Source organism: Capra hircus, chromosome 1 (genome assembly GCF_001704415.2).
Source record: "Capra hircus breed San Clemente chromosome 1, ASM170441v1, whole genome shotgun sequence".
Taxonomy (NCBI): domain Eukaryota; kingdom Metazoa; phylum Chordata; class Mammalia; order Artiodactyla; family Bovidae; genus Capra; species Capra hircus.
This window is the reverse complement of record NC_030808.1, coordinates 110,927,356-110,954,284: the sequence shown is the minus strand read 5'-3', so window position 1 is coordinate 110,954,284 and position 26,929 is coordinate 110,927,356. Positions and strand designations below refer to the sequence as shown.

Sequence of the window (26,929 nt, the reverse complement as noted above, 5' to 3'; positions counted from 1 at the left end):
TTCTTTTAACTACTGATTAGAATTACATTAGGGCTTCCCTGCCTGGTGGCCCAATCGGCAAAGAATCTGCCTGCAATACAGGAGACCCAGGTTGAATCCCTGGGTTAGGAAGATCCCCTGGAAAAGGGAATGGCAACTCACTTCAGTATTCTTGCCTGGAGAATTTCATGGACAGAGAAGCCTGCCAGGCTACTGTCCATGGAGTCTCAAAGAGTTGAACACGACTGAGTGTTCACTTCACTTCACTTCACTTCACTTCAGAATTACATTAAAATGACACGTTTTGTTTATCCATTTACTGTTTGATGGACATTTGCATAATTTTCTAGTTTTAATTATGAATAGTGCTGTTATGAACATTCATGTACAGATCTTTATACGGCCATGTTTTCATACCTGGAAGTAGAATTCCTTCGTTGTATGGTAAATTTGTGCTTAACTTTTTAGGAGACTACCAAACTGTTTTTCATAGCGGCTGTACTATTTGACGTTCTCACTAGAGCATTCTGGTTTGTCCACATAATCACTAACTCTTGGTATTATATGGCTTAAAAAATAAAGCCATTTTAGTTGTCATGTAGGAGTATGTTGAGTTGTGTGTGTGTGTATATGTGTGTGTGCACTTTCTTAGTTACTAATGAGGTTGACTTCTTTTCATGTGCTTGTTAGCCATTCATATGCCTACTGTATTTCATTTGACCCCATGCTCATTTGGTACCATGTTCACCCATTTTAAAAGATTGGGTTGTAAATCTTTTTAATTAGTTATTTGTGTAATTTTTCTAGTTACAAATCCTTTACAAATATTTGATTTGCAAAATTTTAAACCCATCTGTGGCTTATCTTTACATTACTTAATGACATATTCTTAAGTAAAATGATTCTTAATTTTTGGAAGTCCTATTTATATTTTTTCCTTTTTATGCTTTTGGCGTCACATCCTTGTCAAACCCAAGGTCACAGAGATTTCTCCTGTTTCCTTACAGATAATTTAGTTTTACCTCTCAAATTTAGGTCTATGATCTATTTGCAGTTGAGTTTTGTATAGGATGTTAGGAAAGTGTCTGAGTTCTTTTTTGTTTTTCTTGCATGTGAATATCCAATCGTACTAGCACCATTCTTTGAAAAGACTATACTTTCCCAATTGAATTGTATGGACACAATTGCTAAAAACCAATTGGCTATAAATGTAAAAACTTATTTGTGAACTCTGAGTTCTTTTCCATTAATCTATATGCATATCCTTCACCAACACCACTCTCTTGATTACTATAGCTTTATAGTAAGTTTTGAAATCAGAGAGTGTAAGTCCTCTGGTTCTTCTTACTCAAAATATTTTGGCTACTTAAGAGTTCTGCATTTCCACATACATTTTAGAATAAGCTTGTCATTTTCTATAAAAAAATCTGTTGAGCTTGATAGGGATTGTATTGAATTTCAGTTTGGGGAGAGTTGCCATGTTGACAACTTGTCCTTAGTATTGACTATTTCAGTGTGTGAACATGAACAGTAAATGTTTAATTATTAAATGTTTAATTTCTCAGCAATATTTGTAGTATTCAGTATATGACTTGAATTTATTTTGCTAAATTTATTTCTAAGTGTTTTATTCTCTTTGATCTGGCAAATAAATTTGTTTTCTTAAATTGTTCATTGCAAGTATGTAGATATATAATAGATTCTGGTATATTGATCTTACATTCTGTGACCTCATTAAATTCATTTTGTTCTTCAGTGCTTACTTTTTGTTTTTTGCCTTCCTTTCTGTTAAATAAATGTTTCAATTCCTTTGTTGAATTTTAAAAATGATTTTTTAAGTTATTTCTTACTGATTGCTATAATGATTACAATATGTACTTTAACTTTTCACAATCTACTCCAGAGTAAAATGAACTTCGTTCTGTTAAAACATAGAAATTTTGCTTCAGTAGAGATTCGTGTTCCATTCATTCCCCACCTTTTGTACTGTTACATATACATTATACTAGTAAATGTATAAAATATCTAGTACATTATATACATTTATAGTTTATAATCGCAACAAAGTGGTATTAAAATGATTGATTTATACAATATTATATCTTTTAATATTATGTCCAAATTCCTTTCATTCTCTGTAAATAAATTATGGCTTAATATTTTCAGAACTATCCTTCCATTTTAGAGACTGGTCTACTTTGACCTCAGTAACCATTCTGCTGAGTCAGTCTCCTGAGTATCTGTCTTAAATTGTCCAGTTTCCACAGCTTCATTTTTAATGAGAAGTGCTCAGTCCTTATGGATTTAATGTCATTCCTGGATCGTTGGTCTCATCCTGAGTCATGTGACTGAAAGTCTCTTCTTATAACTGAGTCTGGAATTCAAGTTCCAGTTAAATTTGAGATTCCCTAGTCCTGGATCATATAATGTTATATGACTACTAGATTCTAACATCTCTGCTAACATGATAGTTCAAATTTTTACCCCAAAGAGAGATGAACAATAAACCTTGGGGTTACTCTTGATCAGGAATATGGTAATAATGATATCAGCAAGCCAACCGTTTCTTAGGGTTTTATCATAGTCTTCTCTGGTGACTCAGATGGTAAAGAGTCTGCCCTCAATGTGGGAGACCCAGATTCGATCCCTGGGTTGGGAAGATCCCCTGGAGAAGGGAATGGCAACCCACTCCAGTATTCTTGTCTGGAGAGTCCCATAGATGCAGGAGCCTGGTGGGTCCCAAGCATCAGGTTGCAAAGAGTCGGACTTGACTGAGTGACTAACATACTCACTGCTAGTTCCTCCATAGCTTGTATGCCTCAGCTTCCATCTCACTTGTTCCTTCCCCTCTGACTTGTGTTATTGCTGCTTCTACCTCTCAAGTAGTCCATGTACCATTATTTCACTCCTGCCCCTTTCTCAGGCCAGTTCCTCTTCCAGAGAGGCCCTCTGTTTAGTGGGCCATTCCATTCTCAACGTGAATGTGATGACTGATGACCTTTTCATATGGATTCTTTATGTGTGATCTCTATGCCTAAGCTGGTCCTGTTCTTCCTGGGCAAAGAACTTCAGTGTGGGGCCTGGGCAGACCAACCTTCCTTCTTTGACCCAGGAAAACTTTCTTGTTTCTCTCTTCTCACCTTATTATATAAACCACTCTCAGATAAGAGCTGTTCAAACCCATATTCTGAATGGGTTTATATCCCCATACAGTCTTGGACTGTTTTGTTGTATTTTCAGTTTTGCCCTCTTGTCAGATTGAAAAGTAAGTCCACTGCCTTCTTCTCTCCCCATCTTTTTCCTATCTTCCTCGCATTTAACCCATGCCTTTCCCAAGCTGACCACAGTCAGTTTAATCGGAAGCCCCCAAAAGATTTGTCAATGTCCTAATCCCTGAGACCTATGAATATGACCTTATTTGGACAAGAAAAAATCTTTATAGATGTAATGAAGTTAAAGATCTTGGAGTGAGATCACCCTGTATTACCTAGATGGACCCTAGACTCAGTGCCAAGTGTCCTTGTGAGAGACAGAAGAGGAAAAGACACAGACACACGGAGAAGGCCATTTGAAGGTAGATTCAGACACTGGAGGGATATAGTCACAAGGGATGCTGGAAGATGCAAAGACTGAATTGTACCCTAGAGTGTAGCCCTGCTGACACCTTCATTTCAGACTTCTGGCCTCCAGAATTGTAAGAGAATAAATATTTTTTGTCTTAAGCCATCAAGTTTGTAATAATTTTTGATGACAGTCCTAGGAAACTAACGTAGTAACCTTTTCCCAAACCTGACCAACCACCTCCCTATGGATTCAGTCAACAGATTGTACTCAAGCTTTGTGTCTCTCTTCCAAATCGATCTCTACATTTGATTTTTAGCTACATTTTTTCCCCTTTCTCTGTCCCCTCATTTTGACTAGTTTGTCAATATTTCTAACATCTCCACAGAAATACCGTGTTACATTCCTCCCCTATTTCGTTTCATCACAATGGAAGTATGTAGAAAAATAAGTTAAATGTTTGGAGAAGGGTGAATACAGAATACAGAATACAAACCACAGTTATTAAAGGTGTCTTATAAGTTTCAACATAGTGGTTTGATTTCTATATAGCAAATTTCCACCTGGTTCTGGCACTGTTTCAGGGGTTGGTATAAGTCCATCTATGCAGTCAGGGGAAATTAGTAAAGCACCTCTCTGCATAGCTGTATGATACGATGACTGAGACATGTCTTTTTCTCCTAAGGAGCTCAGCTTGCCTTAATTTGATTAACTGTGGACTTGCATCAGTCGTGTCTGACTCTTTGCAACCCCATGGACTATACAGTCCATGGCATTCTCCAAGCCAGAATACTGGAGTGGGTAGCCTTTCCCTTCTCCAGGGGATCTTCCCAACCCAGGGACGGAACCCAGGTCTCCCACATTGCAGGCGGCTTCTTTACCAGCTGAGCCACAGGGGAAGCCCATATTTTTTGCATTGGTTCCCTTCCTTTTAGTAGAGCCCAGTTCCTGGGAGGGTCAGCCAGGCTTAGTCAGGAAAATTTGTAGTCAGTCTTACCAAAAGTCCCTGTAATAGCCCATGTTTAGCTATTGCTGTCCTTAGTGGATCAGACCACTTCTTGCCTGCCTCCCCAGCAGGAATCCATATGAGGTCTACAGAGAAACAAACAGTCAGCAAAGCTTAATGGTCACATCCAAGATAATCTGCTCCTACATACTTGTGTGTTAAAAATTAAGCTGACTTGGCTTAGTGACATTTATCCTACAGTACTGTGCCTAAGTCACTCAGTCGTGTCTGACTCTTTGTGACCCCATGGACTGTGGTCCGTCAGCTCCACAGTCCATGGGGATTCTCCAGGCAAGAAAACTGGAGTGGGTTGCCATTTCCTTCTCCAATATCACAGTACTGGATGCTGTGAAATAAAATATTAAAAAGTCATTGGTCTTTCCTTCCTGATAAGTATGCCTACAGGCTCCTCATGCTTCAAGCATCATTTCTTTTCTCTGGGTACCACATTTTTTATCCATAATACAAAAGTAATGTGTACTCATAGCAGAAAATAATATACTATTAAAATAAAGAAAATAAAAATCACCCATAGTTCCACCACCCATTATCATTATCCCTAACCTATTATCAGTAGGCAACTACTGATAATATTTGGGTATATCAAATATATCCAATATAAGAAATATATTTGAGCATATATTTTTATTTCTCTGCAGAGATAGATGATTTTTGCTTCTGTCAAAATAGGCTCATACTGTGCATATGATTTTGTGAATTGTTTTTTTTCAGCTCATGCTGCATTGTGAGCATTTTCCCATCTATTAGAACAAACAGTGGGAAGTATCATTCTTCCATCAGCAAGTTTTACCTATGGCTGGCTGATTCAGCGGTCTCCTACTGGTCTTCCTGTACTGAATGTTTTACAACTCCAGGCCATCCTATTGGCTTCCAGATGGGTCTTCCAAAAATACTCTTTACACCCTGGATCAGAATCCCTGATGAACATTCTACCTTCAACCTCTCCCAACTGCCAAGAGTGTGGAGTCTTCACCCAGACTTTTATTCCAGGCTTTTCTCAACAGACTCCAACTGATTTATGAACATTTGTTTTACATAATTTCTTCTGTAAATCTCTTTTTCAACAAGATTCTATCTAACATTTCAGTTCAGTCGCTCAGTCGTGTCCAACTCTTTGCGACCCCATGAATCGCAGCACGCCAGGCCTCCCTGTCCATCACCATCTCCCAGAGTTCATTCAGATTCACATCCATCGAGTCAGTGATGCCATCCAGCCATCTCATCCTCTGTCATCCCCTTCTCCTCCTGCCTCCAATCCCTCCCAGCAGCAGAGTCTTTTCCAATGAGTCAACTCTTCACATGAGGTGGCCAAAGTACTGGAGTTTCAGCTTTAGCATCATTCCTTCCAAAGAAATCCCAGGGCTGATCTCCTTCAGAATGGGCTTGTTGGATCTCCTTGCAGTCCAGGGGACTCTCAAGAGTCTTCTCCAACACCACAGTTCAAAAGCATCAATTCTTCGGTGCTCAGCCTTCTTCACAGTCCAACTCTCACATCCATACATGACTACTGGAAAAAACCATAGCCTTGACTGGACAGACTGTCGGCAAAGTAATGTCTCTGCTTTTGAATATGCTATCTAGGTTGCTTATAACTTTGCTTCCAAAGAGTAAGCATCTTTTAATTTCATGGCTGCAGTCACCATCTGCAGTGATTTTGGAGCCCAAAAAAATAAAGTCTGACACTGTTTCCTCTGTTTCCCCATCTACTTCCCATGAAGTGATGGGACCGGATACCATAATCTTCGTTTTCTGAATGTTGAGCTTTAAGCCAACTTTTTCACTCTCCTCTTTCACTTTCATCAAGAGGCTTTTTAGCTTCTCTTCACTTTCTGCCATAAGGGTGGTGTCATCTGCCTATCTGAGGTTATTGATATTTCTCCCAGCAATCTTGATTCCAGCTTGTGTTTCTTCCAGTCCAGCGTTTCTCATGATGTACTCTGTGTATAAGTTAAATAAGCAGGGTGACAATATACAGCCTTGATGTCCTCCTTTTCCTATTTGAAACCAGTCTGTTGTTCCATGTCCAATTCTAACTGTTGCTTCCTAACCTGCATACAGATTTCTCAAGATGCAGGTCAGGTGGTCTGGTATTCTCATCTCTCTCAGAATTTTCCACAGTTTATTGCGATCCACACAGTCAAAGGCTTTGGCATAGTCAATAAAGCAGAAATAGATGTTTTTCTGGAACTCTCTTGCTTTTTCCATGATCCAGTGGATGTTGGCAAATTGATCTCTGGTTCCTCTGCCTTTTCTAAAACCAGCTTGAACATCAGGGAGTTCACAGTTCATGTATTGCTGAAGCCTGGCTTGGAGAATTTTGAACATTACTTTACTAGCATGTGAGATGAGTGCAATTGTGTGGTAGTTTGAGCATTCTTTGGCATTGCCTTTCTTTAGGATTGGAATGAAAACTGACCTTTCCCAGTCCTGTGGCCACTGCTGAGTTATCCAAATTTGCTGGCATATTGAGTGCAGCACTTTCACAGCATCATCTTTCAGGATTTGAAATAGCTCAACTGGAATTCCATCACCTCCACTAGCTTTGTTCGTAGCGATGCTTTCTAAGGCCCATTTGACTTCACATTCCAGGATGTCTGGCTCTAGATGAGTGATCACCCCATTGTGATTATCTGGGTCATGAAGATCTTTTTTGTACAGTTCTTCTGTGTATTCTTGCCACCTCTTCTTAATATCTTCTGCTTCTGTTAGGTCCATACTATTTCTGTCCTTTATCGAGCCCATCTTTGCATGAAATGTTCCCTGGTATCTCTAATTTTCTTGGAGAGATCTCTAGTCTTTCTCATTCTGTTCTTTTCCTCTATTTCTTTGCATTGATCGCTGAAGAAGGCTTTCTTATCCCTTCTTGCTATTCTTTGGAACTCTGCATTCAGATGCTTATATCTTTCCTTTTCTCCTTTGCTTTTCACTTCTGTTCTTTTCACAGCTATTTGTAAGGCTGTGGTAGACAGAGTGCCTGATGAACTATGGAATGAGGTTCGTAACATTGTACAGGAGACAGGGATCAAGACCATCCCCATGGAAAAGAAATCTAACATTATTACTTGTTATTTCCTGAAAAGCTTATCCACATCCTCATCTTTGCTAAGGCTACTTCCTCTCTCCCCTACTCTCCTTCCTTGCCTGGGAGCTTCTCTGTACTTAATGTACACCATGATTTTTCTAACTACGCAACTCCCAATGATCTTTCCCTCTTCCTCTAGAGTGTGTTATGACTATACCACTTGTCCTCACGTATAGTAGACAGTAATTATTACTGAATGTCTGCACATGCCCCAGCCAGGAAGAGGAGCCCTGAGGGGAAGGGCTGAGTCCTCTACCTCTTTGCTTCATAGAACTTGTCAACTAAACAATGGAAAATGTATGTTGATATACTGGTCAATGCATAGTGATGACAAATGAGCAACTTAAGGATAGATAATGTCCAAAAATGGGGAAAAAAACCCACAAATGAACAACAAATGCCAGGAGGTAGTATTAAATAAGTGATACATAGCCTTGCCTAGACTGAGCGCAAAAGAATTGATGCTTTTGAACTGTGGTGTTGGAGAAGACTCTTGAGAGTCCCTTGAACTGCAAGGAGATCCAACCAGTCCATTCTGAAGGAGATCAGCCCTGGTATTCTTTGGAAGGAATGATGCTAAAGCTGAAACTCCAGTACTTTGGCCACCTCATGTGAAGAGTTGACTCATTGGAAAAGACTCTGCTGCTGGGAGGGATTGGGGGCAGGAGGAGAAGGGGACGACAGAAGATGAGATGGCTGGATGGCATCACTGACTCGATGGATGTGAATCTGAATGAACTCTGGGAGATGGTGATGGACAGGGAGGCCTGGCGTGCTGCAATTCATGGGGTCACAAAGAGTCGGACACAAGTGAGTAACTGAACTGAACTGAACTGAACTGAACTGAAGTGATACATACCTTGTCCAGTATTTAACTTTATACAACAAGGACAGCAACATCAGTAACAACCACCACAAACTATGCATGGAGAAGAAAAAAACCAATAACCAAGAAGATAATGACAAAGTAAAACTGGAAGTCTGGATAAATGCATGACATTTTTTCCCCTTCTTGTCTCCATGTCTCCCTGTTTCCTCTTAGTTGAATTTGTGATAAGCTTATAATAGATAAAATAGCTTAAATTTTAAATTTCATTTTGCTTACAAGAGTAATACATGTAAATTATTAAAACTTCAGACAGTACAGCCCTTGTTGACGCATAAGGTGAGAACTTGATGTTTATTTAGTCCAAAATGAATTTCATTTAAATGTGAGGAAAGCTTGAAGTGTTTCCTACAAGAACTTCCTGTGATCTGCCACAGGGAAAGATTTAAATGAGAAAGAATCCCGTAGGATCTTAGATCTGCTCTTTTATAACACCTTCCCTTTAAAAATGAACTGACTAGAGAAGTGAGGGAATACATCTTTTTATAAAGATGTATTAGATACTATGCTGTAGAGTGACTTGTGTAATAATGGCTTTTCTCACCCTAAGAAGACCAACAAATTTGAACTGAAGCAAGGGAATTTTTACCCATTACATGTTTTTGGAAGGACCTTTAGGTTGGTTATTTTTTCAGCCCCACTGGGCATGGGTGATTTATATGCTAAGCCCTTTTGGAGTTTGACTCATTTCTCAGTTTTGCAAGAGCGATGATGAATGCTTATGTAAATCCACCTATAGAGTACTTAGTTGAGAACTCAATTAACTTTTAATAAAGGCTAGCTTTTCTTCTTTCTTTCTTCTGGAATGAGATAATGGGTGTAGAAGGCTTTGGCACATTACCTGGCACATAGCGGGTGCTCAAAAATTTTTCTCTCCCTTCCTTCTACAGTATTTTAGATTTAAGTTGCCATGAAGTAGAAGTTTATAATACACTATCTTAGAAATCACCAATTCTTTGAAGCATGTAGTTTTCTTTTGCTGAAATAGTGATTTGGTCTCTAGTTGTTCCTGGCTATGTGTTAGCTCAGTTGGTAAAGAATCTGCCTACAACGCAGGAGACCCCAGTTTGATTCTTGGGTCAGGAAGATATGCTGGAGAAGGGATAGGCTACCCACTCCAGTATTCTTGACCTTCCCTTGTGGCTCAGCTGGTAAAGAATCCACCTGCAATGTGGGTGACTGGGGTTTGGGGTTTGATCCCTGGGTTAAGAAGATCCCCTGGAGAAAGGAAAGGCTACCCAACTCCAGTATTCTGGCCTGGAGGATTCATTGGACTGTATAGTCCATGTGGTCGCAAAGAGTCGCACATGACTGAGCGACTTTCATGTGACCATCACGATGTGGTTGTCCATACCTATAAATGTGTGCTGCAACTTTCAGGGTAGATGTCAACAGCTCAGAATAAACTCCCAGAGACTATAGTTGAGAATGTTGTTTTTTTCTTTTTTAAGTTCCTGCATTACCAACACAAAGGATGACTGTATGGAGAAATGTGGACGTTGATGACTCTGAGTTAAGCATCCACAAGCATCAAACTCTGAATGTGAACACATTTTGGGAATACTTTAAATAGTTTATTCCCTTTACATTTTCTTTTATAGGTATGTATGTACAAGAATGAAATTTTGGGCAGAAAAGTCTAAGTGTAAAAAGACTCTTTTGATAAATTTAAAATGGAAAATCTGAGGGATGAAAAAGCATTGTGTTATAATTAATTGGCCACAATTTCTATTTTAGTGGTGTACAAAGTAATGATGTATCTTGTGGTTAATGGTATCTTAAATTGGATGAAGTATAATAATTCTAATTATCGTTGAAAACAATTTCTCTGTGTTAAGCTCTTTAGGAAAATCTTTTATATAAAGACATGGCAAATATTTCCGGCTAGTTTGTTGTATTATAAGGCAATGGGAGATATTATACTAATGGCTATAATTTGGGAAGAATTAATGACATTTGTTAAAAAAATATAAACAGACCTCTGTCCCTATTTCCTCCCAGATATATATCCATGTTCCAGACAAAGCGTATAAAAAATTACTTTCCATGAAGAAGGCTGAGCAAAATAATCTGAATTGTGAATTTCTTCCACATCTTCTTTCTATAGCACTATGGCACCTTGCCTTGAATGTATAAAGTGATAAATATTAAAGATAATGCTGATACATCTGTTGTGTCAGAAGTTTCAGATTAAGGAAACATTTATCAATGGCTGAAGGTATAGTTTGTGTTCACTGAAAACCTTAACTATCCTTTAATTATATTTGGTTTTGAACTTGTGGCTGGGGGTATGAGAATGCTTATAGTGAGCCTGTCCTTGGGGTTCCTGGTAGGGGTTCTCTGTTGAACTTTTCTTCCAGGGAAGCAGAAGGGTAGACATCTGGAAGTTTCTTCTATTTAGCATAGCCTTGAGTGTTTTCAGTTTGTCCTTTCAATTTTACTTTATTATTCTAAAACCTGTGCCTATGCAAATGTGGGCCTGTGCTAATTTTCATGGCTGGTTCAACTTGTCAGAATGTAATAATTTGTTCTTCAAACCCACGTGTTAAGTATTTCTGATAAATAGGAAACTTACATCATAAGAATTCCTCTTTTAATCACAAATAATAGGCACATAAAGTGGCTTGCCATCTGTACATTTGCATGTTTAAGATTCTTCAGATATTAGCAGATTCTTCTCTGTTTTGAATGAATCCAGTTTTGCCTGGCTGCATACTTAAATGTTTCCTGGCTCCTGTGGGCTGTGGTATCCAGTGGAATATAAAGCATAAGTTCTAAGCAGACTGAACACAAGGCATTTGGCTCTGACTTTATCTGTGGGATATCGAATCAATCAAAAATTTGCCAGGTAATTGGGAAAAAGTTTTTTGCTTGCCTAGTAAGAATAATGTATTATGAAGTATTGGAAAAGGTTGATTAAACAGTATACTCAAAAGCTACCAGGTGTGGCTGAGTTAACTGTTCTGAAATTTTTAGACGTTCAATATTGAGTTTCTTTCCCTCACTCATAATAAGACTATGACTTCCTTCAAATTATAGTCATAAAATGGCACTATTTAAATCCTTTCTCACAGGAAGTCCTTGCAGTGCGGAATAGTACGCCCAGTGATTAAGAGCCAAGTCTCTGGAGGCAGGTACCCCGAGGTAAATCCCAGATCTCAGTTTATAGCTTGTGTCACCTTGGGCAAGTTGTTTAACTTCTCTGTGTCTTCCATTTTTTCACCCATAGATTGGAGTTGATAACGTGGCATCTCCCTTTGGGATTATGTGGGGATTAAGTAAACTAATATATGTGAAGTGTTCCTAAGAGTTCCTGGGACATAGGAAGTGCTGTGTGAGTGTCACTGATATTGGTGATTGCTGGGGTCTCTGGGTAAGCTTGTTTGTGAGGAGATTAATGTCTTCCCAATAACCTTGCTATTAATAAATTGAGATGGATACTGAGATATCAAATGTCTGCTGTGATTCAAGCAGTGTTTCATGCCATTCCCACAATCACTCAAAGAGGCATGTTCGGGCTTCTAGTTTTCTATAAGGATAGAGACACGGGGAGGTTAAAAGTCCCACTCAGTGACATATGACAAGGAAGGGGCACAGCAGAGCTGGGATTCACACCCAGCTCCAACTGACCCCATATCCTAGAGTCCTTCCATGTTACCAGAAAGACTCTATGCATGAGCCTGAGAAGATAGGATGCAAGTTAAGCAGCCTGTGGTCTCTTCCCAACCAGTTCTTTCACCATGACCCAGTGACCCTTTGACATAAACAGTATAGAATCCCAAATATCAGGTAATGAATACAGACCAGCTAAGACCCAGGAAAAATTGCAGAATAAGTGATAATTTAACTCTATGTAATTTTGCAGCCTTCACATCTCTCTGTCAAAGAACCTCATGGAATCTTATAGCACAAGAAAGGGTCTTGGAAGTAGATACATGTCCCTCTTCTATTTCAGGTGAAAGAACAGAGGCATAGAAAGTGATAAAGACATCCAAAGTCACAGGCAAAGTGACAGAGCTGGGTTTGCAACCAGGGCTAGGCCTGCCAACACAGGCTTCTCTCCATTGCCTCATGACATTTCTGAGGTTATTGATTACAGATGCCCAGAATAAAGCAAAGTCTTAATAGGGTGAGTTCACCAAAAAAGGAGATCATTAAGAACAAGTACTAAAAGTGTCTTGAAGAAAACTGCCTCTTTGTATCAAGAGGCACCAAGCAGAGGCTTCTTGACTTGGTGGAAAGGAATAAATGGATTGTATTTGGAGCTCTTCCTTGGAGTTCATTTGTATATTTGCTTAGAATTGTGGAGTGGCATGATAATGATATCCATCATGGTCTTTTAATAACTTTTAGGAGCATTTCTTCAGAGAATTCCAATAGTTTCTCTTGACCAGTAATATAAAAATTAAAATAAAAACAATATTAACAGCTGTATTAGTTTGTTCAGTTCAGTTCAGTTCAGTTGCTCAGTCGTGTCTGACTCTTATTAGGACTGCTATAACAAAATACCATAGACTGGGTGACTGAAACAATAGAAATCTATTTTTTTCACAATTCTAGAGGCTAGAAGTCCAAGATCAAAGTATCAGCAGGGCAGATTTCTGAGGCCTCTCTATTTGGCTTGCAGGTGGATTGTTTCTCTCTGTGTCTTCACATGATCTTCTCTCTGTGTGTGTCTTGATCTCCTTTTCTTATAAGAACACCACTCAGATTGGATTAGAGCCCACCCCATGACCTCATTTTACCTCAGTTGCTTCTCTAAAGAACCAATCTCTAATATAGTCACATTCTGAGGTACTTATTTGGGGTTAGGACTTTAACATATGAGTTTGGGTGGGGGGACCAATTCGACTCATAGCAATAGATACATCTATAGCTACATATATAGCTGCTGCTAAGTTGCTTCAGTCGCGTCCGTCTCTGTGTGACCCCATAGACGGCAGCCCACCAGGCTTCCCTGTCCCTGGGATTCTCCAGGCAAGAACACTGGAGTAGGTTGCCATTTCCTGCTCCAAAGCATGAAAGTGAAAAGTGAAAGTGAAGTCGCTCAGTCGTGTCCGACTCTTAGCGACCCCATGGGCTGCAGCCTACCAGGCTCCTCCATGCATGGGATTTTCCAGGCAAGAGTACTGGAGTGGGGTGCCATTGCCTTCTCCAACATGTATATCTACATTACCATTTGTGTGTCTTATTTGAACCTGAAATAATAATAGTGAGAATCCTGTGATCTGATTGTGTGACATGGAAAGGTACACATTTGAAATCTAATTTTCCCAGCTTAATTAGCATGTGACCCATTAGCATAGACTTATGAGGAAAGAGCATTCTCCCAGCAACGATTATCTAATTTCTGGGCCTCTGAGACCAACTGCTCCACTAATGCTAGGAAGGGTGAGCACAGCCAGGGGTATGTCACCAGGCTGCTGGCCGGCTGCCAGAAAGCCCCTGTAGCATTAGATCTGGAAAGGCTCACTGCAGGCAACCAGAAAGAGGCTTGCACTGCGAGCATTCCTCTGGCCTTGGTCCTTTGATTCTCTTTAAGGCAGGTACTAAAGGCGGACAGGTGTCCACACACAAGAGGTGCAGACGTGAATGTGGGGCAGTTATTGGTGCCTTTCAAGCGAGCAGGCTGTGTAAAACTAGAATATGCAGGGCTTTCTCTTTCTGTCTCTCTCTTTTCTTAAGGATTCAAGTTTATAGAAGACTTTGGCATTTTTCCCATACCCTTCTCTTGCTCCTTTCTTCCCTTCGTTCTCACTTAGCTTCCTTATCATCTTTTCTCGATTATTAATATTTATGGAGCAAAGGCCTGCTCTGAACAAGGTGCCTTGCTTTGTCCTCTGGGGGATAAATAAGTGACTCATAAGCGCTCTCTCTGCCTGGCATGTTTTATTCTGATAACCTAGTCCCTGTTCTGGTTTTGGTTATGCTTTCAGGCATTGCTCTGCTAGTTCTTGGCAAACCTGAAAGCCACTCAGTTAACAGTGTCCAGACCTCACACACCCTAAAACACTGTCCCTCCTCCCTAAGAACTGGCAGCTCTCTTACCTCAGTCCTGAGCTGCCTTCCCATACCTTTACCCCCTTCACCAGTGCCCAAGCTGGAGCCACTGGCTCCTGACCCCTCAGGCCCTGTGGATCAGCATGTTCCTCTGTTTTGCTTCCCAGGCTGCTTTATACTGTCTCTCCCTCCTTTTCTGAGCTGTTCTTTCTGATTCCTCCTACTACTTCCTCTTCTCACTTTGACTCTTTTCCTGATTCACATTGATTATCCCCGATGAGCCAGCTTACTGTGAAAAAAATAAAAGTTTTAATGATCTACTTCCTCTCTGCTCACTGTTATTTACTCCAAGGAACAAAATTTTGCTTCAGGAACTACTTCCCTGCAAGCTGAGGGTAAAAAAAGGCAGCCTAGGTTCATTTGTCCCTTTCCACAACACTTACCTCTTCAAGTCACTTCCCAACCACTAAACGGTAGGCAGTATATTTATTTTGTTAAATAAGGAGGGGAAAGAGCATGGAGGGTAGAGGATGAGATTCCACATTGTCATTTAAACCTTATATGCAGGTTATAAAATGTTATGATTTGATTCATTATGATTCTTCTCTGGAATGAAATTCAAAATAGGTATGTATTTTCTACTTGAAAATTTCATTCATACAACTTAATTTGGGGAGAAGTAGTCAGAATTGCTATATATATACATACATATATATATGTCACATTGACACAGCCAGAGTGTATGTTCTCCTCACCCCAGCCAGTCTCTGGAAAGACAGACTAACTCCTCTCCAGCTAATCAAATTCATGTCCTAGGCAAAGTTCTGTAGTCTGTGAGGGCTGCCTGGGCTTCTGGAGGTCTAGCCTGCATCTAGGCTATCTTTGTATCCCAGCAACAAGCAATCAGGTGCATAATAGGGATTCACCACAAATGTACAGGGTAAATCAAAATGAAAAGCTTTCTCTAGCCTCCTGTAATCACTCTCCTGCTTAACTCTAGTGTACTTGCTGTCCGTACCACTCTTTCAAACATTGTTAATTAATCTCTTTAAGGGTGATTGCTTTATTCTTCCCATCCAGGTTGCCAGTTCCTTGAGAAGGATAGTGCTTCATTTTTTTTCTCCCCATTTCTTTCCAATACCTAATATAGAGATGGTGCTTACAAATATCATTGATTTAAACACTTCCTTTCTTCTTGACAGCAGTTTCTGTTGGGAACCACCTTTAGAGAGCTGATTTTGCAGAAGGCGCAGTTTTAATTTTAAAACTTTAAAAATTTTAATTTAAAAAATTTTATTAATTTTTGGCTGCACTGGGTCTTTGTTGCAGTACACGGGCTTCTCATTGCAAGTCTTCTTGTTGCAGACACAGGCTTTAGACCACTCGGACTTCAGGTGTTACACAGCACGCGGGCTCAGTAGTTCTGGTGCAAGGACTTTTCGCTCCCCTGCATGTGGGATCTTCCAGAATCAGAGATCTAACGCTTGTCCCCTGCATTGGCAGGCGGGTTCTTAACCATTGGAACACCAGGGAAGCCCCACAGCTTTATTGGAAGCATATCTATCTGAAAAAAGCTCTGACTGCCATGCATTTCAAACAAAGAGATAAATTATTAGCCCCCTGCTGCTTGGTTTGGTTCAATCACATTTATTGAGGAGTTGCTTTGAATCTGATACTGAACCAGGCAATGTTTCTGCCTCATAGGAACATTCAGAGAAGACAGGAGGTGACCTGCTGCCTACCCTTGACCTGGGGATAATGCTTGTCCTCACCAGCTGGTCATAGATATCCAGCAGGCCGTGAACATAGTCCCAGTCACATGCCCTGGACCTTTCTGGATGATGACTTGGACCTTCTGCTTAGCTAGTGCAGCCCCCTTCTGGGTGGTACCAAATTGCTATCTCCTCTCCCATTCTTCACCCTCCTTTGTGAGCCAGAATAGATTTTGCAGCAAGTTAGGTTACTTGACTGAAAAGTCTGCACTGTCTTTTCAGTCAGCTTCAAACTAATTTGCTTAAGAAGTAAGTAACATGCAAATGTGAAATAACGCTGGTAAGGCTAATAACAGGGACTTCAAGCTGTGTTGTAACAAACCAGTCACAGAGCATTCACGTGTTAATTCACTGGCATGTTCTCTGGCAAAAGCATCCCCATCCTTCCTTCCCCCATTCCAACTGTTGTGCTGCAGCAGAATTTGGTCTGAGTCTGGGCAGAGTCCCTCTTGAAAAGCAGCCCTCCAGCTTCTATTACAGCAAGAGTCTGGCGAAAGTGAGTCTTGCCTTCCCGTCGCACACAAAGGCAAGGAGCTCTTTAAAGGAACCTTCCTGCTCCTCCATGCAGCCGCAAGCTGTGTGGGTACGGATTCAATGACCCAGGCTTTTGCCTGAAAATGAGTGGGGAGGGGTCTTGAGGAGCTCCCAGGACCTCCCGGAGTGGGCCAGGGAGGGAGCTGACAGCCTGAGTGGATGGAGAGCACCGGTCCCTGGGGAGCGGCTTGCCATTAGCTGCTTCTTGGGATGCTCCACGCGCCAGTAGAGCATCCTGCCTGTGGTCCAGAGGGTGCTAGCGGCGCATCTTGCGGTATGCCTGCGTGGATTTGAGCCATCGCCCAGAGTCGAGCCCGCATTCAGACACGGCGGACGGGCTTCTGGCAGGGCTGCGTGCAGTCAGCACGAATGCTTAGCTCCAGGCGTCTGCCCAAGCCTCCCGACTACATGGATTTGGCTGTTTAATCAAGCGAGATTACTGCCTGGGAAGATTTGCGAGCCTGATCCGCGCTCCAGCTGCTGTGACAACTTAAGGGCTGGCTGTTTACTTCTGTTGGTGTCTGGGACTCTGTCCTGCACCGCAGCCACTCCTGCCACTTTCCCGGACTCTGAAGTCAGCCGCGAGGACTCCTCTGCCGGCATTCCGAGGAAGAGGGAGCAAGGAGGGGTTAAAAGCCGAGCAGACCCTCCCAACTGCTCGATCTCTCCTGACTGCCTGTATTCTGGGATTCTGAGAGGGACCGCGCGGTGCCCAGGGAAGCAATGCAAGTCTCCATAGCCTGCACCGAGCATAATTTGAAGAGTCGGAATGGTGAGGACAGACTTCTGAGCAAGCAGAGCTCCACCGCCCCCAATGTGGTGAACGCAGCCCGGGCCAAATTCCGCACGGTTGCTATCATCGCTCGCAGCCTAGGGACCTTCACCCCTCAGCATCACATCTCTCTCAAAGAGTCCACTGCAAAGCAGACTGGCATGAAATATAGGTATGGACGTACTGATAAGATTCCCTCTGCCCCGGGTTCTGTGTTCTATTACAGGTGTAGTGGAGACAATTCAGCGGTTTTGAAAAGTGACTTACTTATTGGTGGGCTGCTTAATTTAGAATTTGTAGGTGTCTTTAAAATAGGAAAGGTGTCTTTCCTTAGGAAAGTGGAAAACCCAAGGTGGTTGTGTGGTGGTGTATTATGTATAGGATTTAAAAACTGTGGCCCATTTTGTATATTCTAAAGTGTTATGAACACCTTAGGAGCTATATGAATTTCGTCTTCAGAGAATAACACAGCAGTTGAAAACTGGTATTGAGATTACAGTAGCTTCTCAATAGCAAATGTGCCTGTCCTATTTTATGGTACAGACTGTAGTTTCTGCGATTATACTATTAAAAATAGTTTTCCATCTAGTACTGTATTCTTATCTTTTGAAAGCTCATGGTGACAAATGCTGGGCAGTCTTTTAAGGAAGTTCTGTTACAGGGAAGAAACACCTATACTGGTAACTTAGTTTGAACAGTAACATACTTAAACCTAAATTATTCTTGAAATACAGTGCAGACCTTATGAAATATAGAGAAAAAGTCAATTGTAATATTACTGATTTCTTCATAAATTTGTAAGCTCCCCTTCCCTCTATGCTGCTTTCCAGAGCTGGAAATCTTCCTGGTAATAGTTGATGCTCTCTTTAATAGGGAATGACTGAAATTTGAAAAGTAGAAATTTTCATTATTCAATTCTGTGACTCTTGCCTCCTCATTGTATTTGTTTTGTGCTGAATCTTTCTGACTTTATTTCTTTAAAACTCCTGTGCTTTTTGTCTCTGAAAGTCTTTGCAGATGTACAGAAGAGCTTATGATGCGTTTTCCAAAGGCTTTGGTGATTCTAGTTTGTAGACACAACTTTGTCCATTATTTATATTTAACTTTCCCTCATCTTTGTTAGGAACCAGGTTTTAGGATGAAAGGAACTTAAGGCAATTAAAATAATGCCTGTGAACACTTAAGACTAGGTTTTCTTTGTGGGGATTCTGAAATAAGCATTCAAACCAATTTCTGTAAAAGTTGTCCTTGAAAAAAGTTTCTTTGCAGAGTTAACAGGGAATCTCATTGAAAAAACAGCAAGCCCTGTTGTTTTGGTATATTTTTGAGTCATTAAGAAATAAAGCCTTGAATTTGATGGGGGTAGACTGACTAAAAATTTATAGCTAAAGCGCTTTGCCCCAACTGCAGTACAGTGCAAGCAACCTAACTCCAGGTGACTCCTTGAAGTATCACTGGTGTGAGGACCTCTGCTTTTCTTGATATTTCCAGGGTGGAGAATGGGGCCCCATGACAGGCTGATAACTAGGACTGCAGTCTTGAGTGCACTGGCATTTTCTATTGCTGCTTCTGTGGCACACACCCAGCCTCTGCCCCATGGCCACAGTGCACTCCGTGTGCACTTCAGCTGCTCTGATGGAGATGGAGAGGAGTTGCTGCCTTCTTGGGCAGGGTCTCTGGGAACGGGACACTCAGGGTTAAAGCTGACTGGAGAGGTAATTTGAACTGTGGCCTTCAGCAGCACCTTGAGCTCTCTTTTTGTAAGCCAGAAGGGATAAAGAGTAACACCCTTCATTTCTTGTGGCAGAGTTTCATAGTTGCTTGTGAATTAGTGTATTGGAAGAGTTTCATCTTACGAAAGCAGGAGATTTCCGTTATGGTTTTTCTGGTAATATAGCTCAGCTCAGTTTGAATGATAATACACACCAAAGCTCAGTGTATAAGATTCACTTGGGCATCTTTCATTACTAGCAACTAAGGATAGCTCTTTACTGACAAAAAGCTAGCCATCTGCAGTCTTCAGGATAACTTGAAGTATTTGTTGTTTATGGTGACTGGACATTACCTGGTTTCCACTCCCCCTCTTATTCTGAATTGTTCCATCTATGACAGGCAGGTGGCTTTGTGTGTGAGTGTGACTTAACTCCTTTGTCTTTCAAATTCTACTTAGAGTGACCTTTTAGGAAAAAGATCAGGAGATTATGCCAAATGTACACTAAGACTTTCTTAGGGTTGGAGAAAGAAAGAAGAGAAAGACAGAAGTGGGAGGGAAAGAGACTATAATATACTTTATAAAAATGATAGAAATAGTTAATTAGTTATATATTTTGACATTGATGTCACTAAAATATATTGTGCATGCAAAAACTATTTATTACTAATAATGTAGCAAAAAATTAAAAAAATAATGCCATAGACTTGGGGAGGTAATTGGCTTGGGTAAACAATCAAGAAGAATGCCTGAAGGAACTAGAATGGAAAATCAGTGGCTAATTGTGTAAACAGTGGCTATAATAACATTCTCATCCTTGAAAATGATTTCCATCGGCACAACTTAACTGGGATCCATGAATCCTATAGAAAGTAAAAATATTGTCTTTCTGTGTATATTTTTGAGGAGAGGGTTCATAGCATTGGTCAGAATTTTTAAAGTGTCTACCACTCAGTAATTGTAAAAAAAATGTTATGGAATGAAGAGATATCCATTTAATCAACAAATATTTACTGAGCACCTGTTCTGTGGCAAGAACCCCATTAGAAATGGGTACACAAATATATAGAAACCAGATAAGGTTTGGGGTTTGCATTCTTAGGAAAACAGACCATGAATAAGCAAACTCACAAATACATAATAATTTTCTACTATAAGATGTTTTTATGAAGGCCATATTTGCGGGGTTCATAGTCAGACTTCAACCAATCTGTTTGTCCATTTTGAGGTTACTGTCTCTGTTATGATTACATCTTGGGGAACAAGTCATTGTGCCCATATCTGCCATCTATTTGCCATCCCAGGGACTTCTTTCAGGTTCCAGCCTTGCTGTAGGGGGCTACCTGGCCATTGAGGACCTACTTATAACCCTGAGTAGAATGCTTTCTACTCATTTAATACCTTATGACTTTAAAGGCAAAACTCACCACTTATAATTTCCATCCTGACGTTGCCAACCTGACATTAATCAGGAACTCGTGAACTTGAGATTTTAGAAAGAATCAATATATACTTGTATGAGGCATCTGAATTTTGTAAGAATATCCAAAGCCACTTTTACCTTCACATCAGCATTGTGCAAGAATCTTGCATAAAATTACTATTGTTTCAAGGCTGATGGTGAGAAAAAAAAAAATCCACCAGAGCAATCTGCTATTCAAATGTCACTGTAAGTTCAGGAGAACAAAATTCCATCTAACATTTATCTTGGGAACTATCTTGTGTGTAGATAATACAGGACTATTGTGTTTCTTATAGTTTTTATACTTGTGCCTTATTAATACATGAGAGGTCCTTTATCTTAGTTTTGCATATATTTTTAATATTAGAGTTCATCACACTGTTAGAGTTTGATATACACTGTGCAGGTATACATGATAGATGTTTACATGATATATATATATGTGATGGGTATCACATAGAGGTAGATACATACATGAACCTTTTATCCTAAGAAAGGCAAATCACTCAGAACAGAAAATAAGCCAGCTTTTTTTGGTTGCTTTTGTTTGATTGATTGGTTCGGGGTTTTCTTTAATATATATATATATTTTTTTAGAATGATCCAGCTACTAGTGATGAACATGATCTCAGAGCTTTTGTTATTCATATTTGAGCACATTTGTGCTGATAAGCTACTTCTCTATTCCAAAATTTTTACTTTAGTTCCAGAACAAGTTGAATGTCAATGAACCCAATTTCATGAAAAAAGTATTATTTGTAACATATAGATTTATATCAATATAACTTTGTGTTATATAGTTGCATAAAACAGGCTTTGAAATTCTTTAGAGAATTATTTACAAGAAGGAAATTGCCTGAGCAATAATCTTTAATTTCACTATAAAACTTCTCCTTTTTTGGAGTCAATCCACTTTACCTTTTTTTTTTTTGGGTTATTAAATTTTTTAATTCAAATAATTATAGATCACAGAAATTCACAAAAAAATACAGGGAATTTTTATGTAACTAAATGATTTTTCTCCACTGAGAACATCTTGTATAACTATAGCACCGCATCAAAACTAGTAGATTGACATTACTGCAATCCACAGAATTTGTTCAGATTTTACTGGTTATCATGTATTCATGTGTTGTGTATTTCTATGTCTGTGCAATTAACCACATGTAGAAGTTTGTGTAGCTGTCACCACAGTGAAGCATTAAAATTGCTTCATCACCACAAGGCTCCCTCATACTACCCCTTTACAGTCACATCCATGTCCTCCTCGCAGTCCCTAATCCTTAGCACCCACTAGTCGCTGATCCTCTATAATTTGTTGTTTCAAGAACATTATATAAATGGGATCATGCAGTCTGTAATATTTTGGCATTGGCTTTTTCCATTCTGCATAAGTCTTTTGAGACTCATCCAGATTGTGTGTATCAATAGTTCATTCCTTCTTCTGACTGAGTAGTAGCTCATGGTAAGGATGTTTCACGATTTTTTTAACCATTCATTCAGTGAAGGATAATTGGGTTGTTGTCATCATTAGATAACTTCAGATTAGAGAATTATTCCCAAGTTTCTTCATTGCCATTCTATAGCTCAGGGGATAAAATCCCAGCTACCTAGCATGGTACCTGAGATCCTTCATGGTCTGACATTCAGCATGCTTTACAATCACTACTCTGTTCTTATCTCTGACAACTTTTTTTTTTTTTATCAGAAGTACCTACTTGAGAGAGAATTCCTTATAGTACCCTGGACCTTTGTGGTTTTTTATGCCTCTGTGTCATTTTCCATGCTGGTCCTTCTACCCTGGAATTCTCCTACCTCCTTTGAACAGTTAGGCAAGATACTATGCATCCTCTAAGACCCAACTCTAGCCTAACCTTCTTTGTGAAACCTTTCCTGGCTTCACCCCATACAGCATTAAGTACTTGTTCTTTAGTGCGTCCACTGTATCTGGTTCTTATTTCTGTTATGGAAATTATTGATCATGTAGTGTTGCTATTATCCATTTGCATCTGTATCTTTCCCATTAGTCTGTAAACAGCTTGAGGTTTGACTCTGGCTCATCTCTATAACCCCAGAGTCTAACCTGGCACATAATAACTGCTCAATAAATGTCTGGAAAATGAATGACTACACATGCAGGATACTGTATAAAATGCTGGGGATACAGAGTAAGGATCCTCTCTTGAGTATTTCCAGTCTAGTATGGTGGTGTGGTGTGTGTACTCAGTCATGTCCAATTCTCTGTGACCCCATGGATTGTAGCCTGCCAGGCTCCTCTGTCCTTGGGATTTCCCAGGCAAGAATACTGGAGTGGGTTGCATTTCCTCCTCCAGGGGATCTTCCCAACCCAAGGATTAGACCTGTGTCTCCTGCATTGGCAGGGAGATTCTTTACCACTACATCACCTGGGAGGCCCAATGTGGCTAGATACCTGCATGAAAAGGCTGCATATGTTAAGTGATACAAAGAATAATTGTTGCTATAGTTTGAGGAGCCATTATTCATCAGGGGCTGTAGGAGTTAGGGAGAGGTTTCTTGAGAAAGATCAGGGAAGCTTGATGTTGAGAAAGGAGAAACACCAAGATGAGCAGAAAGGAGGATGAGATCTGATAGACTGCAGCAGAGGAGCAGCCTGTCCCAAAGGCTGTGCGTGGAGTCCTGAGAAATAATGGAGTAGGGCAGAGAGTTCATACAGGGAAGCGGTGAGAGGGCATCCTGTAGAGGCAAAGAGGAGTTGGATGTAAGGGGAACATCAGCAATGAAGAATCATTTCAGAGTTTTGAACAAGGTGTCTGGCAGAGTTCTATTAAGAAGAAATTAATCTGGCAGCTGTTCCAAAAAAAAAAAAAATCTAAGAGTTGTAAGTTTGAAACAAGAGAATTTATGGTGAATTCCAAGGCATTTTCTATTTTCCTATAAAAATAAGACTACATAAAAACGGCTCGGACCAGATGCCTTCCTCAGGCCCTTCCTCCTCTAGCCTCTTTATTAAAGCACACATCTCATCCACAGTTCTTTACCTCCCACGAATGGTGGGCAGATTTTGAATCAAAGCAATTGAAGTGAAAGATCAATCTTGTCAGCTGATTACGTAAAAGGCACTGAGTGTGTGTGAGTGTGTGTGTATGCTTGTGAGCTTCCGTATGGGGAAAAGTGGGAGGAAATAGGTGGGCTGAAGAGGAGGAAGGGGAGAAGTGCCAGCTCTGTGGCTGTGTTTCAAATAGAAATATTTGATTTTAGTCCAGAGAAGAGAGCAGCTTGGATATTTAAAATGCCGTTTTCGGGGAGAGCGGGTAAAGAATACAGTTGTCATTTTCACTTATACCCATGGATGTGGGCTTTCCTCTCTTCCTCAAAGCAAAATGATGAAAATGGGGGAGGTGGAGAAACCTTCCTGAAAGTTGGTTGCTGATTCAGTCTCATAGAGTTTATTCCACCTCTGCAAGGCATCAGCCAGAAGTCTGGCATCCATGGGATGGTGAGAAAATGGTAGGAGGGGAGGGAGCCTCCTGCGACTGGTAGGCAAACATAGTTCCAGGTCTGTAGCTCTGGAAATGTATATATGCACAATCTGTGCGTGTATGTGTGTAGACACATGCACAAGTAAAGGAATCTACCCAAGGTATTTCCAGAAAGAACTTGTCTTCTAGCCGAGATCTTCAGTTGACTTACTACATTTGGAGCCCTTAATCCTAAATCCATTCAATGACCCTCTTTGGACGTTGCACTCATTATAGAAATTCTTTTTTAAAAAATTTCTGTAAACATTTGCACTTGTGGTAATTTGAGAAATGTTCTTAGAGGAGGAGAAAAAAATTCCATTACATTGAAAAGGAAAATCAGATTCATAAGTTTCACTTGGATTTTTTAAATTCATGTCATCAAATGCATAGTTTGTCATTACTATATGAATTCATGGACAGATGAGACTTGGGTCCAGTGAATTGATCAAAGTATAGGACTCCTGGTTTCTTTGAGTATGTTTCACAACTTTTGTTTTGAAAAAAAGAGAATACCATTTTATGAGAAGAACTGAATTCATATGTATTGATTCATCCATTTCCTTATAAGAATTTCAAAGCCATTTTGGGAGTCATCAGAAATAATAAAAAATAATGTGGTGCTGCAATTTTAATCATGTTGTGTGCTTAAAAATATTTCTATGACCAGTTTTCCACTCTTTTCAGAATTAGAAGATAAGAGTGATAGAGACTGAAGGATAAAGGCCAAAAAAAGTCTTTCAAATTTCCATTTCAGTATTGAGAATTTTTAATCCTATGTAATCACAGAAATAAATGAATTAGCAGTGGTTGTTGGCACTGAGGAAACTTCAGATTCCATCTAGTTCAGTCATATCATTTTATGCAGAATGACCAGTTCCTTGATCACAGTTATTCAAGGAGCTGATGAAAGGGTCAAGGTCAAACTCAGGTCCTGGCTCCAAGAGCAGGATTCCTTATGCTCTGTTAGCTTCTACATGGTAGCTCCTTGATCTTGCCCCATTTTTTAACACAGGAAAGAAGCACAGAGCATGAAACACTTCTAGAAGAGACAATTCCTTTCTGTACGTGTGCGTAGTCTGCAGTTCAAGCTTTTATCTCTAGAAGAAGGAAAGCCCTGCTGTGCATTCGAAGAGCCAGAGCAGCTTCCTTCGTCTCCTGCAGAGTCGTGAGGACCCCAAAGTGCCCCCGTGGCAGCTCTCTACTTATACTAATTTTGAAGCTGAACATAAATTAACTTTCAGATGACAGTGTGCTTGGTATCACCGTTTCTAAATAACTGGTGTCTCAGAAAGAAATCTACAAACCCTTGGGCACAGGTGATAGGACAGGAATACACGTCAATCCTGGATATGAAATGCTCCTTAGGGCATTCAACACCGAACCTACTTCACTCTCCTCCATGCTTTGAGAGATTACTTTGAAAACTTGCTCCTGAGACTCAGAATCAAAATACATTAAAAAACCCTCCTTGCAGGTTGATTTTCAGTTACTCAGATTGGAAACCAAAACAGAAGCCCAGCAGTGATTTTTTTTTTTTCTTGGAATCGACAACTAGGGAGGACTCTGAGAGTCCTCACACAGGCCATCTGGTCCAGCTCTCATGAGAAATCTGTCCTGTTTTTCCAATTTGCACTGTGCAGCAACTACTTGTAAAGGCCCCTGAAGAAATATTGTGTAATCTCCTTTCACAGCAGTCATGAAAAAAAAAAATTTTGGCTCATTTTTCTATGAATTAGAATCATTCAGTAAGCTCTGAAATCCTCAGAGGAAGCAATAAAGTGAGGGCTCTTAGAATTCTTGTCTGTCATCTGGACCCTAATAGTCAAAGTCAGGCTGAAAATGATAATAGAAAATTGAGAGGCAAGAAAGCAAGGACACAGCAATGAGGCAAGATGGGGAGCACCATGATGTGCTGGAGGCGCCTAACCTCCTGTTGATATCTGGGGAGGGACAGTCTTTCCCATTCTGGTCCAGCACCTGATCTCCTGGCCTGACTATTCTGCTGCTAAATGATCCAAGTCAAAAAGATACTTCACCATGAGAATATTCCTCCTTGTGATCAACTCAGGTCCTTTCAAGCTGCATTGGAAGCTTCTTGGTTTGTCCTCAATTGAAAGGAAAATGAAAGTGTTAGTTACTCAGTTGTGTCTGACTCTTTGCAACCCCGTGGACTGTAGCCCACCAGGCTTCTCTGTCTATGAAATTCTCCAGGGAAGAATTCTGGAGTAGGTAGCCATTCCCTTCTCCAGGGCATCTTCCTAATCCAGGGATTGAACCCGGGTCTTGAGATAGCTGTAATTATCTGCTTCATAAGTCCTCTGGTACTTGAAAACCATTACAATGACAGCCTTCTAATTTCTAGGATGGTTCCTCCTCCTATACTTCATTTTCTGATTCCCAGCTGCAATTATGACTCTCGTCTAAAACCTCTATCCATCCAGAGCTGGATACAATTCCAAGTATAGATCTAGACTTTTTAGTACAGAATCATAAGATTACCTAATAACAGAAACATGCTCTGTCCCCTTGTCTGCGTTCCATTGTTATGCTTACTGTTTTAGAAGAAAACAATAAATTTTAACATTTTGAGCCGATCTTTTAAAAAATTGCTCTGAAACATTTTAAAATGTTTTGACCCAT

General features: G+C 40.2%; 1 protein-coding gene across 2 annotated transcripts in view; it reads left to right on the top strand.

Moving 5' to 3' along the window:
* KCNAB1 (potassium voltage-gated channel subfamily A member regulatory beta subunit 1) overlaps positions 1 to 26,929 on the top strand; it is a 447,445-nt gene that overhangs the window by 150,461 nt on the left and 270,055 nt on the right. The window contains exon 1 of one of the 2 annotated variants that reach the window (XM_005675409.3): positions 16,653 to 17,785. The exons of the other annotated variant lie outside the window; for it this stretch is intronic. Coding sequence (XP_005675466.1) covers positions 17,565 to 17,785 — 221 coding nt within the window. The 5' untranslated portion in view covers positions 16,653 to 17,564. Of the gene's footprint in view, positions 1 to 16,652; positions 17,786 to 26,929 lie in introns of those variants that run through there. 2 annotated transcript variants of the gene reach the window in all.